General features: G+C 45.4%; 1 protein-coding gene across 4 annotated transcripts in view; it reads right to left on the bottom strand.

Annotated features, from left to right (window-relative positions):
- The window catches only part of PTPRT (protein tyrosine phosphatase receptor type T), a 1,129,549-nt gene that overhangs the window by 64,606 nt on the left and 1,050,628 nt on the right, over window positions 1-14,315 (bottom strand). For all 4 annotated transcript variants that reach the window (XM_030825446.1, XM_030825445.1, XM_030825447.1 and 1 more), the window contains one exon: window positions 4,979-5,066. In XM_030825446.1, coding sequence (XP_030681306.1) covers window positions 4,979-5,066 — 88 coding nt within the window. The remainder of the gene's footprint in view (window positions 1-4,978; window positions 5,067-14,315) is intronic.

The following is a 14,315-nucleotide window of genomic DNA, read 5'->3' as shown; positions in this document are numbered from 1 at the left end:
GGGAGCTGGGGTAGGTATATACCCACTTCCATCAGTCATTAATTGAGGGAAGGTTCTGGGGACATTTAATATTCTGGCTCTTTGGGCCTGCCCTGCAAGAAGGCAGAGAAGGCTCCAGTGGCCAGAAAAAGTCCTTAGGAAAAGAAGCAAACATGCTGCTGGCAATTTGAATTAGCACTAGCACACATGCAAGTAGTGAGTGAGTGGGGATATGGCAGGGTGCCAATGATTTCTGCACCACAAGGCATCTGTAGGACCCAGGCAATGGCCACCCTCAGAGAAAGTGAAGAAAAATGGAGGCTAAGAGTCAGGAGCATTGAACAAGGCACCCATTCTGTCACCCCCAGCTCTGTCTCCCCAGGAATCAGCAGAGAAACCTGCTGTGAGAAAAGGCCTCTGGGTTTTGTTTTGAACCTGAGTTCATCACTAGGAGTGAGAGTCCTCTCTGCACTCCATAGCCCCACCTCCTTCTGGAAAAGATGGGCCTCTCTGAAGAGCTCATCTGCTCTGAGGTTGGGCCTTAGCAACACATTCTCCCCCAAGAACACGGATGTGACTTGATGCAGAGAGGATTCTTTGGTAAGGAATATGTGCCACCCTGGCAGGCAAGAGACCACAGCTCTGGTCATGGCTGTTCTACAGACTTGCTGTGAGCCCTTGGGCAGGGCACAGTCCATCTCTGGGCCATCTCTTCTTGCCTGTGAACTCAAAAAGGCTACACTAACTCATCTAGACTTAAAAGTCTGTGACTTAAGGGGCCACACAAGATTCAGATTTAATAATCATTCAGCTTAATTTGGCCTCTCCATCCTGAGAGCTGCCCTAGAGCCATCTGACGGGTGAGAACCTAAAGGTGGGGGAGGTGAAGTGATTGTGCTGAAAGTAAACAATAGAACTGGGATGAAAACCTGGTCCCGCCTCACCTCATGTCTAAGACCCCAATACACCTGAGCCCAGTGGGTTTTCCTAGATTGGGAGAAGATAAGTCTCAGAAAATGTACTGATATCCTGTGTGCCCACAGACCGCCTCTCCACTTCATCTGGCTCTCTAATCCAGGAGGCTGATTGCTATGGCCAAGAATGGACATTCTCAAAGTTGCACATGCATCACCATCACCTGGAGGGCTTTTAGAAATACAGATTGCTCGACTCTGTCCTCAGAATTTCTGATTCAGTAAGTCTGGGGTGGAGCCCAAGAATTAGTACCTCCAATGAGTTCCCAGGTAATGCTAATGTCACTGCTGTAGGCATTATACTTTGAGAACCACTGGATTAGGTCAACAGATCCCCTGTTCTCTGGATTCTGGTTGGGCTCAGCCAATGGAAAGCACAGGCAGAATATTGGGTGGAGGGAGGAGAGTGTGATGGAGGTACTTACTCCTCCAGCACCCCTTGGTGGGGTCACCATGGGTGGCTGCCTTGCCACCAAAGGTCGCACCCACCTCTGGTCAGGTCATCTCTCTTTGGGTCCTGGTAACCCCTCCCTACCGAATCCTTCGTGGTCTGAGGATCGAATTTTGGTACTGCACTATCCCTTGTAGTCTTTCTACATCTAGATTACACCTTTATAAAGAACTGATCCCCGAAGAGGGCCTCATTTTGTAACATTTGCAACCCCTGTGATCACTTCAGCTTCTCAGTGTCAGCACCTTCCCTGCCAGTCTAGGAAGCACCTCTAAAGCTTTACATGGAGAATGCTTTGGGATTCTTGAATTTCCCCTTGCCAACAGTCTCTGCCCTAGAGTTACTTGGAAGCAAAGGTCTCTTTGTTCTTATTTTACCCATTCATTTCCTTCCCTTTCACTTCCTTTCCATTTACACTCCCTAGAAACCCCACTGTCTCTATTACTAAATTCTAAATAGAATCACTTGGAAGAAAGGGGATATTTTGCCAAGGTCTCTCGTTGTTTCATTTGTAGGCAGTGCCCTCCCTCCTACTTGTCCCCTTTAATCTTTTCTGTTCTCCCTGGGCTGGGCCTTTGTCCTCCACTCCAGCCTCACAGTGCTCTGGGTTCCTTAAGATGCTAATCACAGCCAGTTTTCTTCTTGCGCCAAGAATATTTCTATTTATCAAGCCACGGCAGGCTTTGCCTTTGGGAGGGACACATACAAGGGCAGGAACACTTTCCATTCCTTGGGGCTGTTTCTTTTTTACATATCCCATTTCAATTCCAGGTTTTGTTTTTTTTTTTCCATTTCCCTTTTTTTCTTGATTCTCCTTTATGTCTTGCGCTGCTTTCTGAATTCACTGGTTACCTCAGCACTGTCTTCTTTTAGCACTGAATGCAGACCTGCTCTTGCCCTGATCTCTTGCAGAATGATTGACTCTTAAATTAGAAAGGAGATTCTGGTTTATTTAAACCCATCAAGGTGGTATCGTCAAGGTGCTTCAGTTCTCTCTGTCTCCATTTGGGTTCCTCAGAAGTAGATCTCAGACAGAGATTTTAGTCCAAGCAGTTTATGTAGGAGGAGACAGGAATACCAGTAGGAAAGGGGGGATGTACGACAGGGAAGAGAAGGCAGATTATTAAGGGTGAGTTTTCAAGCCCATTGGGACTGCAGGTAGCTGCATCCTCATCCCTGTGGGAACTCTGGAAGGAACTTCAGGGGAACGGTGAAGAAGCTGGGGTATTTCGTGGTGGAGGGCTTCTCCCGGGGGTATTAACCCTTCAGGATTTGCAGGCTGCCTGTGCCTGGGCAGGGGATCCGTTCCCAGCTTTGGAGAAAGTCCTCAGTCTAAGAGATGCAGGCAGGGCAGGGCTAGGGTGAAACAAGCTCATAGCCTCAGGCATAGGCTTTATCAGGTAAGTGACTATATATTTTAGGGTACAGTATCCACAGTGCAGGAGCAGAGAATGCTGGGGACCAGACAGGGCAAGCAGCTCTCGGTGGCAGAGTGGGGGCTCCCCAGGAGCAGGAGCTCCACCTCCCAGTGCCCATCACAGGGCCTGCTTAGAGGAGGCCCACGTGTCATAAGTCTTAATACATGTTTGCTGACTGTTTGAATATCACTTCTCAACACTTCACTTGCAAGAAATCTTGCTGTCTGAATTACCATCTCCAAGAGAAAAATTATAAATGTTTTCTGATTAGTTCTACCATTCATAGCCCATTCCTAAATCAGCACAGGAAACAGCTAAGCTAAAACTTCTGCCTTTTTCTTCCTTTACAATCTGCCTGTATCTTACTCTTTCTTCCTCCAAGTTTTTTCTTAGGCAATGTCTAGACAGTTAAAACAAAACAAAACAAAACAAAACTCTGAATTGTGCTAGAAATAATTTGTCATTCAGGATCCTTTCTTTTTTCTTTCGGATGAACTGGGTTACTCTGTGAGCTGAGACCAAGGGATGTTCCCCACACCATTGGTGAGATGACAAAAGGTCCAGGTTGGTTACACTGAGTCAGACAAAGGCTGTTGTAGACTCCTGTTCTAATTAGAATACATGCTTAGCATTTTGTACGAGATAACTTTGTCTTCTCTGTATTTATTTTACTTTGAAGGCTGTACCTACCAATATTTGGCAGTGACAATACTTGTGTGTTACCTATGCATGACATTCAGTTCTGTGGCAGTCTCTCTCTTCCTTAGCCCCCAGAACTGAATACCATGCACCTGTCACACACAAGTTATTGTCACTGTTTGTTCAGGCCCCATCATCCCTTGGTGAGACTACTGCAGTAGTCTGTTGACTGATCCCTCCAGCCCTTCCCAATCAAGTATACCTTCCATATCTGCTGCCCTAGTGATCTTTCCAACATGGACATCTGATCATGCCCACCTCTCCCCAATGAACCTGCCTTATTCTATGTCCCCACAGGACATGTCCTGAGTACCCAGTGAATCCTGGTTAATAAAATAAGGTGGAATGATAGATCCATGCTGCTCATCAGTGACCTCAAGCAAGTACCCCTGTGGCTAAGAGTAATGGTGCCAGGCACTGTAGCAAGAGTTTTATGTACCTTTCAATGCTCCTCCTATTATCTTCATCATTGTAAAGGGGAGGAATCAAAAGTTTACAGAGGTCAAGTAACTTTCCAAGGGCCCAACAGTTGGGATAGAAACCTGGGCAGTTTGACTCCCGAGGGCGTTAACTACTCTAAAGGCTGACTTCATCAATGAGTCACTTACTGGGGGTGCCTACAGGAAAAGTAAAGCTCATTGTTGAGCAAAGGCAATGTCCTTCCTTAGCTCTGCGTAAGAACATGCCTTCCCCTGCAGGCTCAGTACCTCCCGAGCTGCACTGATGCAGACCTGAGGGCAGGCCCTCACCTCGGAGCCCCTGCCCTACTATAGTGGGGACAGGTAGAATCTGTGTTGCCCTAAACTCTGTCTCTCATATTATAGGAGTAGCCCTGGGCTCCTGTGGGGCCTGACCTGGGCATACCCCAAGCCCCAGGTGTATGCCAGAGTTACTGGCTTGTTCTGAGCATCAGCCTTTACTTCCGAGCATCAGCCAATGTGATTCCACCTTCTTGGAGGCACACCGTTCTCTTGCCCAGGTACTCCTAGCCCCTCCCTCACAGGCTAGGGCCCATGCTCCTCACCCCAGGTTGCTGCCAAAGTCCTCCTTTGAATTAGAGGAGCTTCTGGGAACACAGAGCTCATCTCTTTATCCAGCTGTGGGGTCTTCCGTATGTCAGCCCTTTTGGCTGGGCTTCTTCCCCGACCTGAGGAATTGAGCAGGCAATGCTCAGTGAGACCCAGCCTTCAGAGGTTCTTCCCCAAGAGGCTTCATGGTTCTGCTCTGCCCTGACCCAGCTCCCTGCCTGCTCCCTCTGGCTGAGATCAGCCATGTTCTGTCATCCAGTCTAGGGATGGCAATAAGGCTGAAATAAAGCTTCCATCTTGGCATGTAGATACAAAGCTAGAGACAGCAAAGATTATTTGATAACAAATTCCAGGTAAATAATAGTCATAGCCTCTTTTCCCCTGCATCATCAACACCTGAAGCTTAGGAGCTCCCAGAAGGGCACCTACAGGATATGATGTTCCCATATCGATTCTTATTGCGGTTTTCATCCTCCTTGGCTGTGTCCCACGAAGCTGTCTGCCCCTCTGGTAAGGCCTAAAAAGCAAGGACAGAGTGGTTAGAGTGGCCTGAGATAGGAGCTTTATGGAAGTGGAGATGAACAAACAGGGCGAAGTAAGACCCACTGCGATGGGCCTCCTAGTGGAAAGCGATAGATGTCCTTGGATGGGGCCTGGGGAGGATGTAGATTTTGGTCTCTCCATGGACCTATTCTTTTGTTCATTGTTTCAAATGTTATTGATGTCTTCTGTGTCATGAGTTTGCAATCTAGACCAGTAGGGGAATTGCTTGTCCATTCATTGAATTATTCATTCATATAATCAACAGATACTTACTGAGCCCCTAATATGGGCTGGGCACTGTTTTAGGTACTAGGGATACAGAGAAACAGACAAGTTCCCCTTGAGCTTCCAGTCAACTAGGAAATGTAGCAAATGAAAAAGTAAATGTGTAATTTTAGATATGAAAAATGCTATGATGAAAATAAAGCAGAATCAAGGAATAGTGATGAGGAATGAGAATTATTTCAGATTATACACTCTGGGAGGGCTTCTCCAAGAAGGTAACATTTAAGTTATGGTAGTCCTCCCTTATCTTTGGAGGATTTGTTCCAAGACCTCCCAGTGGGGACTCCTGAAACCATGGATATTACCGAACCCTATACATACTATGTTTTTTCTTATACATACATACCTATGATAAAGTTCAATTTATAAATTAGGCATAGGAAGAGATTAAGAACAATAATAAAATAGAATGACAACAATATACTACAAGTTATATAAATGCAGTCTTTCTCTCTCTAAATATCTAAATATTTTTTGACTGCGATTGACCTTGGGTAACTGAAACCATGAAAAGCAAAACTGCAGATAAGGGGGACTTCACTAATGATAGATACTGTAATTCCTTCATGATACTGTAATTCCTTAATATGAAAGAGCCAGTCACACCAAGAAAAGTAGAAAGTGCTTTTCAGGCAGAGGGAACAGCAGGTGCAATGATGGTCAGGCAGCAACCAAATGACCATATTCAAGGACTGGAGTGATGTGAAGAGGGAAGTAGCGATGGACGTATCTAGAGTGGATGGGGGAGTCCAGATTATATGAGACATCGCTATTACTGGTTAATGAATTGGCATTATTCTAAGTGTGATGAAAAACCATCAGAGGGATTTGGGCAGGGGAATCATCTGATTCATGTATTACAAAGTACAATCTGGCTCATGTATGGAACACAGGCTCTGGGAGGGCCATGGAGGAAGCAGGGAGATCTGCTAGAAAGTTGTGGCAGTGACCAGGCGCGGTGGCTCAAGCCTGTAATCCCAGCACTTTGGGAGGCCGAGGCGGGTGGATCACGAGGTCAGGAGATCAAGACCATCCTGGCTTAACACGGTGAAACCCCGTCTCTACTGAAAGTATAAAAAAATTAGCCGGGCATGGTGGCAGGTGCCTGTAGTCCTAGCTACTCGGGAGGCTGAGGCAGGAGAATGGCGTGAACCCAGGAAGTGGAGCTGGCAGTGAGCCAAGAGCACACTACTGCACTCCAGCCTGGGAGACAGAGCGAGACTCCGTTTCAAAAAAAAAAAAAAAAAGAAAGAAAGAAAGTTATGGCAGTACTCCAGGCAACACATGATGGTACCTTGGACTCTCAGACCGTGGTGGTGGTGGTGGATGTATGAGAGGTGATTATTTGCAGGATGTTCAGTTGAATGTTGTTCACTTGGGTTGCCTCGGAAGCAGACTCAGAGAAAACAAGTCAGGCACAAGTAGTTTGTTTGGGAGACAATCCCAGGGAGTTTGGGTGGGAGAATGTGGAAGTGGCACAATCAAGGGAATGAAGTCAATATAGGGCACATCAATGAGCAGGTTACCACTGTGGGTATCTGGGGCTTAATCCAATGGGCACATCTCATGCCTTAGAGTTATCCCACCATGGGGATGGTGCAAAGTTGGGGTAGTTATTGATCAATTCCCATCGAGTATTGGTTAAAGACAACTCTTGGAAACTCCCCAGCATTTCTTCCATGCTCCGTGGGCAGAGTGTGCATATTCTTCTGTCTTGAAGAAGCCCTCAGGCGAAAAGTCACAGGTGCTTACAGGAGGAAGCCATCAGGTGGGCATGCATGGGAACAGTGAGTGTAGAGTGGATGTGTGCAGGGCACCATCTGCCATAGATGCTGACTGTGAAGGAAGGAGAGGAATGAAGGCTGACCCTTAGATCATTAGTTTGAAGAACTGAGGGGAGAGAGATGTTATTTATTGAGATGGAGAAGCCTGGGTTAGAAGCAGGATTGGGGAGGTAAGAATTAAGTGTTGTGTTTTGGGTACATAAAGTACTTAGTAGAGCGTCTAGCATTGAATACTGCGCACTTTTTAAAAAACATGTTCAAAATAAGAAAAATGGCAGCCATGTTTGAGATGTCTATTAGACATCCAAGCTGATGTTGAATAGGAAGTTGGGCATGGACACCCAGAGCTTAGGGGTAGGGAGGAGATAGAAGTCATCAATCAGTTTAAGAGGATGGAAACCACCAATAAGACAGACAAGTCAACAAACATTTGAGACAATTTACAAGAGTTATGAGCCAAGTGGTATGGAAATACAGGGAAGGGTGCAGTCAGTTATTTCACTGACAGGGAGGACGGGCAGTTAAGGGAGTGGGAACAGCTATAGAAAAGCTGCAGAAGCATGATTATCAGACCATGTTTTGATTATTGTCTCTACCCTAAATTTAGTAGAATAGGCTGAACATCCTGCTCATGCCCTTTCATTGCTTCTGAGACTGAATTTGTAACACCTTCAGTCTACACAGCTCTCTGTCAGCAGTGCAGGAGGAGAACTCACCATTCATTTTAATACACCAGCCTTGCCTTTGCCCATCTTTTCCTTACTAGGTCCATCCTAAGCAAGGAGGAACCTGAATCAGGTTGATCAGAAATTCAGCTTCTCAATAAGCCCTGTTTTATTGGCAGGTTCTTAACAGGCCAGTGCTCATGCACGGTTCCACCTTTCTTGCATCTGGTCTCTCAAGTGTTAAGTCAATCTGGGTGAGTCTTTTCCTAGAGTTGGAGTTGGAATGCCTTTTCTGTAATGGGCAAACTAGAAAGCAGTTTGGGCTTTGTTAGTTAGTCTCTGTTGCAACAACTCATACTCAACTCTACTGTTGTAGAGTGAAAACAGTCATAGATAAAAAGCAAACAAATGGTCATGGCTATGTTCCAATACATGTTTATTTACAAAAATAGGTGTTGGGGCTGGATGCAGTGGCTCACACCTGTAATCCCAGCACTTTGGGATGCCGAGGTGGGCAGATCATGAGGTCAGGACTTCAAGACAAGCCTGGCCAATATGGTGAAATGCCATCTGTACTAAAAATACAAAAATTAGCTAGGCGTGGTGACACATGCCTGTACTCTCAGCTACTCAGGAAGCTGAGGCAGAAGAATCACTTGAACCCAGGAGGTGGAGGTTACAGTGAGCCGAGATCATGCCACTGCACTCCAGCCTGGGTGACAGTGAGACTTTGTCTCACAGATAGATAGATAGATAGATAGATAGATAGATAGATAGATAGATAGATGTTGGGCTGGATTTAGCCTATGGCTATAGCTTGCTGACCTTTATTCTAGAAGCATGACTATGATCCTCATCTATGCAGTGGTTGAGTAGGTGGGGAATTAGTGCTCATTCTGCTACCTAGCAACTTCAGATTCATTAGAGGGCACAGGAAGGAGTTCCTTGCCTGGGCTTCTCAGGCTGAGCCATGTTCTACAACTTAGCCTTTCTTAGGTTTTAAATTGGGGTAATAAAGTGCCTTCCTAGCTATTAATGGGTCATAATTTTGTTCTTTCTGTGTCCAACGCCTTTAGACAAACATCCTGGAAGAGAAGCAAAACAGGTGCTAGGCTTTGGGCACCAATCTCTGACCTAAATCTGGGTATGACAAAAATGTTATAAGGATAGGTAAGTGCTTATTTTACAAATGTGGGACTCATCTCTCACTTTTCTCCTCTTGTTCTTTCTCCTTCTTCTCCTTTTCCTGTTTCTCTTTTTGCTCTTCATTCTACCAAACCTTGCATCCATCTTGCCACCAGTTTAGGCCATCTCTAGGTGGAAGATGCTTCTAGCTACTGCAGGTAACTCTTAGAACTCAGATTCCAGCCCTAGCCTCCTCCTCTATCCCAGCCACCTCCTCCAGGCAACTTGTCAGATCTGTTCTATGTGAAGGGAGGTTGCTGCTGTCAGTGGTAGCACTGGATTTCTGGATGTCGAAGCTGATCTATTGAGGGTGGATTTTGTACCTAAAACCCTCTGTGATAAAAGCCAATTGTTCATCCAAACATGTCCCCCTGAAAGTGGGGTGAAGCCAAAAGCAGGAAAGCATGACTGTTTTCATAATAATTTTTTGAAAAAATAATTGTGTTGAGTACTTGCCATGTGCCAGGGTTTGGATTACCATTAGCTTAAGGTCTCTTTATGACCACACATTAGAATCACCTGGGCAGGCTTTACAACTCCCAAAGCCAAGGTCCTCCCAAGACCAATGAAGTCAGACTCTCTGGGGTGGGACACAGGAATTGGTAGTGTTTAAAACTCCCCAGCTGATGCTACTATGCAGCCATAATTTTTGCAAATGGTACTTTAAAATACTTTCCTATGAGTCTCCTCATTGGTTTCTTTTGTTTTGGGTTTGTCCCCTCCAATCCATTCTCCACTGTAATCAGAAAGATCTTTCTAAAATGTGAATAGGACCCAGTGACTCCTCTTGCCATTGCCTTCAGGATAAATTTCAAACTCTTTAGTGCAACATCCTTAATGACTTCACCCCAAATGCCCCTGCAGCATCACTTCTTGCTCTTATATCTATATTACCAGTTATAAGGTGTTTAAAATTTATAAGACTTTTCACATGCTGTTCCCTTTGCCTGACATTCCCTTCCACCTGAGTCTGTCTGACAAACTCCTACATAACCTTCAAAACCCAGCATAAGCATCTTCTTTGTGGAATCTTCTCTGCTCACTCTCCCTCACCCCACTGCATTCCCAGGTAAAGCCAGTTACTTCTATTATTAGATGGGCTTCTTTGCATCTAATAATTTAACTCTGTTTCTCAACTTGGCCATGGGCCTTTTCAGGGAAAGGGTAGCATCTTTGTCACAACTGTATCTCCAGAACCCGATGCTGGCTCTATTCTTCAGATGTGCTTGAAAGACCTATTTAGGATGAATGAATGAGTGAAATAATTAGTGAATGAGGTGGCTTCTGTGCTTTCAGAGGGTAAATAGCCTGGGATCTTAGAGGTGTCAGTGACCTTGAAAATTGCCTAGTGGTGTTCCCATCCACAATGGCCTTCCGAGCAGCTGATAAGCAGATCCATAGCATCTATCACTTGGATACCCTCCATGACAGATAGCTCACCACTTCTCCAACTTTTGGCCTCACTTTTGGACAGACTCGCCAGAGTTTTTTCTTTACTCAACCTCACTGTACTTTGCCTATGCCATCTCATGGGGCCCCACAGAGTAAATGTGTGCCCTTTCTCTGTCCTGTAACATCCTGCAGAGATTTGATGAAAGTCTCTTCTGTTCACTCCCAGAATCCTTGAATGGCAGTTTGGGGTCCTCTCACCATCAACACCATGCCTTCCAGGAGACACCCCAGCATGCACCTATCCCTCGACAATCCTAAACCGAACAAAACAGTTGTGATAAGTGAGTGGCACTTTGTGGGAAACCACACAGGCCCTGTCATGGTTCTGGGAGCCTCTGTCTCCCTTATTGGGGGCTGAAGGGGAGCGAGTGGGCCTGGGGGCTGTGACGATGTTGATAAAAGCAGAGGAGGGATGCCTAATAGAGCCACTGGGAGGGAGTGGTAATGACCCTGTAATTGGCAGACTTTGATCACACATCCATTTCCCTTTTTAGGGAGCTACAATCTAATAAGGGATAATCTCTTGAAGGAAAAAAAATATGAGGGGGAAAAGTATGAAAGAGAGACTCATTTCCATCTTCAAAGTGAGCAAGCCGAGGGCATTATTTTTCCATTAGTGGCTAGTTACAGTAGATTGACCAGGGAATGGTGGCAGTCATTAGGCACTAATCACATTCTTTTGAAACCAAAATTGCCATCTAATTATATTCATCCATTATCAATCTCCACTTTCCTTTTCTCATTCTCTTCTCCTGAGAGTGCTGAGCCCTATTTTTACATTCCTCTCTGAGTGTGGAAATGTTTCCTACTCTTCAACAGTGTTGCTTTTCCAAGGCAGTCATTTTTTTTTTTTTTTTTTTTTAGTTCAAAAGATGTATTTGGGGATGTCCTTATCCCTGGAAAGCTGCGCCGTGGTATTTATAGAATCCTCAAAAGTCAGATTTGGAAGGATCTTTTGAGAAAATTATTGACTCATTTTATAGATCAGCAAAGTGAGGTCCCGAGACAGGAAATGACGTGCCCAAGAATATACATTGAGTCTGTCCCCACTCCCTCCCTCGCTCACTTCCTTCCTTCCCCAGCGACCATCTGGATGCTAGGTGCTGGGATAGACAGGGACCCGGGCAAGGGACTAGATAGGGTGGTGTGGGCAGAACTCTGAAAAGGGGAGATCTGAGAGGGAGAAAAGCAGCCCCTGAATTCTGGGAGCTGACCTGGCACTCACAGGTGGCCCTTGGTGCTCTCCTGCTGAACATGGACAATTGCATGGAAGACCAACCACGGGCAAGGCCGCTCTGAGACCACGATGGAACAAGACAAAAGCAAGTTGCATCTGGATGCAGACAAAGATATGAACATTGTCCAAGCCAAAAAAATGACCAAACACCCCCCTATTCTGGTTAATATGAGCGACTACTGATTCTTTGCCAATTACAGCTCTAGCCTCCATCTGATCTTCCCTTCTTATAGGTAAGATGTATTAAGATATCCAATCATACCACTTCCCAGTGTGTACAACCTAAAACAAAACCTCACTTCCTTAGGGCTTCTTTCAAATCAGCAAACACAGCTCACATTCTGAGTCCTTTCTAACATCCTCTTCCTGAAATGTCCCACAGGAATGCACACTTCCAGGTGTGCACTCACTTCATTGCAACAAGTGATAAACCCAACTTGTTCACCTCCAGGAGGTATGTCCCTGCTGATCTCTGGTCAATACATTTCAGCTAAAAACTAAATGATAAGCACGTGCCAGCTTTGGCAAGAGCTGGGGAAAGAATGTTCCATTCAGAGGGAACAGCAAGTGCGGAGGCCCTGGGATGGAATGAGCTTTTTGTGTTCTAGAGCCTCTAGAAAGGGAGGCGCTCCAGAGCAGAGAGAAGAAGAGGATGACAAATAATGTGGATTTGGCTTGGGGTTGGGGCATGGTGTTCAATCAAGGTCTTGTGGACCAAGGACAAGAACGTGAGTTTTGTTATAATTCAGTGGGAATGTTTTGGATCTTTTTTTTTTGAGATGGAATTTCGCTCTTGTTGCCCAGGCTGGAGTGCAATGGCATGATCTTGGCTCACCGCAACCTCTGCCTCCTGGGTTCAAGTGATTCTCCTGCCTCAGCCTCCTGAGTAGCTGGGATTACAGTCCTGTGCCACCACACCCGGCTAATTTTTGTATTTTTAATAGAGACGGGGTTTCTCCATGTTGGTCAAGCTGGTCTTGAACTCCTGACCTCAGGTAATCCGCCCACCTCGGCCTCCCAAAGTGCTGGGATTACAGGCGTGAGCCACCGAGCCCGACCCAGAAACTTTTTAAGAGGGGGAGGCTGAGCCAGTGCCAGCATCATGATAAATGGCAGACAGTGCTTGTCACTGGAAACTTCTTTATCCTTGATGATAGGCTTTACAGATTTTAGAATAAAATTATCATCTGGTACCCGCCCCAGACTAACTCTCGCTGTGAGTGCAACCCACCCTCCTATCCACAAAGCTGAGCCCGTGGGAGGCTCAGACCACATGACCACAAGTCACAGACTTCTTGTGTTCTGCTGTGCTGACTCAGTCCATAGGACTATGAAACCTACCTCAATGTCCCACTTAGTACGTTAATTATCTGCGAGAACTGAGAATGATCCCTGATGCCTGTGTGGCTGATTTTTTCTTCTACCTGGCTCTACTGAGCTAAACCAACAGAAGCTTGCCATCCTTCTTTAGACACTCTTCTTTGCACCTAAGCCTTTCTGAGATATGCCTAAAATATTAAGATGTCAAAACATAAAGCTTCCTAGAGCAGCTCACTCCCAATTCAAGGCTGAGGGCACACCAGCCCATTTCATTTACCCGTTTACCTCCTATCCTAAGCAGATTCTGTCATTTGCAATGCCCCCTTTCACTCCCCTTTGCTTGACTATATCCCTGGAGGTAATTGGATATGTTATGCCCTAGGGTGCAGCAAAACCAGGCCCAGGGATCGCTGATGAGGCAGTTCCTGGCTAATGTTCCAGGGCACAGCTGAGGGCTTACCTCCTCCATGTTCAGTCCAGCCCGCCAGGATTTCCCTACACCCCTGCCCAGCACTGTACTCTTCTGGTGCAGGGAAGACTCTGGAGAGTCTTCAGCAAGGAGGCACCATTTTACCTGGGTCTTTCCTTCATTCGTCTTGTCAAGAAATACACTTGCACACTAACTGTGTATATGAGTCAGGGAAAAGGCAGAGCTTTGCAAAAGGCAGACAGACTAAAGTGTCTGAATATTTTTACTGCAAGTAAGTTCACCACTTCGAGTGTCAATAAACATTTCTGAAAAGAATCAAAAATACATCCTGAAGGTTATGGGTGGGGAAGGATTTAACTATACAGAAGTAACACAAGGTAACTTTTTGGTTGATGAAATTCTCATGTATCCTGATTGTGTTGGTGTTTATATGACTGTATGCATTAGTTAAAACTCATAAAACTGTACACTCTGCCAAAACTAATTTTATAGTATGTAAATTTTAAAAAACGGAAAATAACACACCCTACAGAATTTTGTGATGATTAGTGACTACCTGAGACAATACCCATAGCACCTGGCACAATGCCTGGTACACAGTAGGTGCTCAGAATCTTCCATCTTCCATATCCTCTTTCCCAGGGATATAATATTGAGCCTTTTTGGTCCACTTGTAGAAATCATTCTCTTGTCATCTTCAGTCAAAAACATCGAGGATTTTTTTTTTAAATTTTACTTTAAGTTCTGGGATACATGTGCAGAACGTGCAGGTTTGTTACATAGGTATACATGTGCCGTGGTGGTTTGCTGCACCTATCAACCCATCATCTAGGTTTTAAGCCCCGCATACATTAGGTATTTGCCC

Source organism: Nomascus leucogenys, chromosome 13, assembly GCF_006542625.1.
Source record: "Nomascus leucogenys isolate Asia chromosome 13, Asia_NLE_v1, whole genome shotgun sequence".
Classification (NCBI taxonomy): Eukaryota; Metazoa; Chordata; class Mammalia; order Primates; family Hylobatidae; genus Nomascus; species Nomascus leucogenys.
Note: the sequence above shows the minus strand (reverse complement) of the source record. Positions and strands in the feature narration are given on the sequence as shown.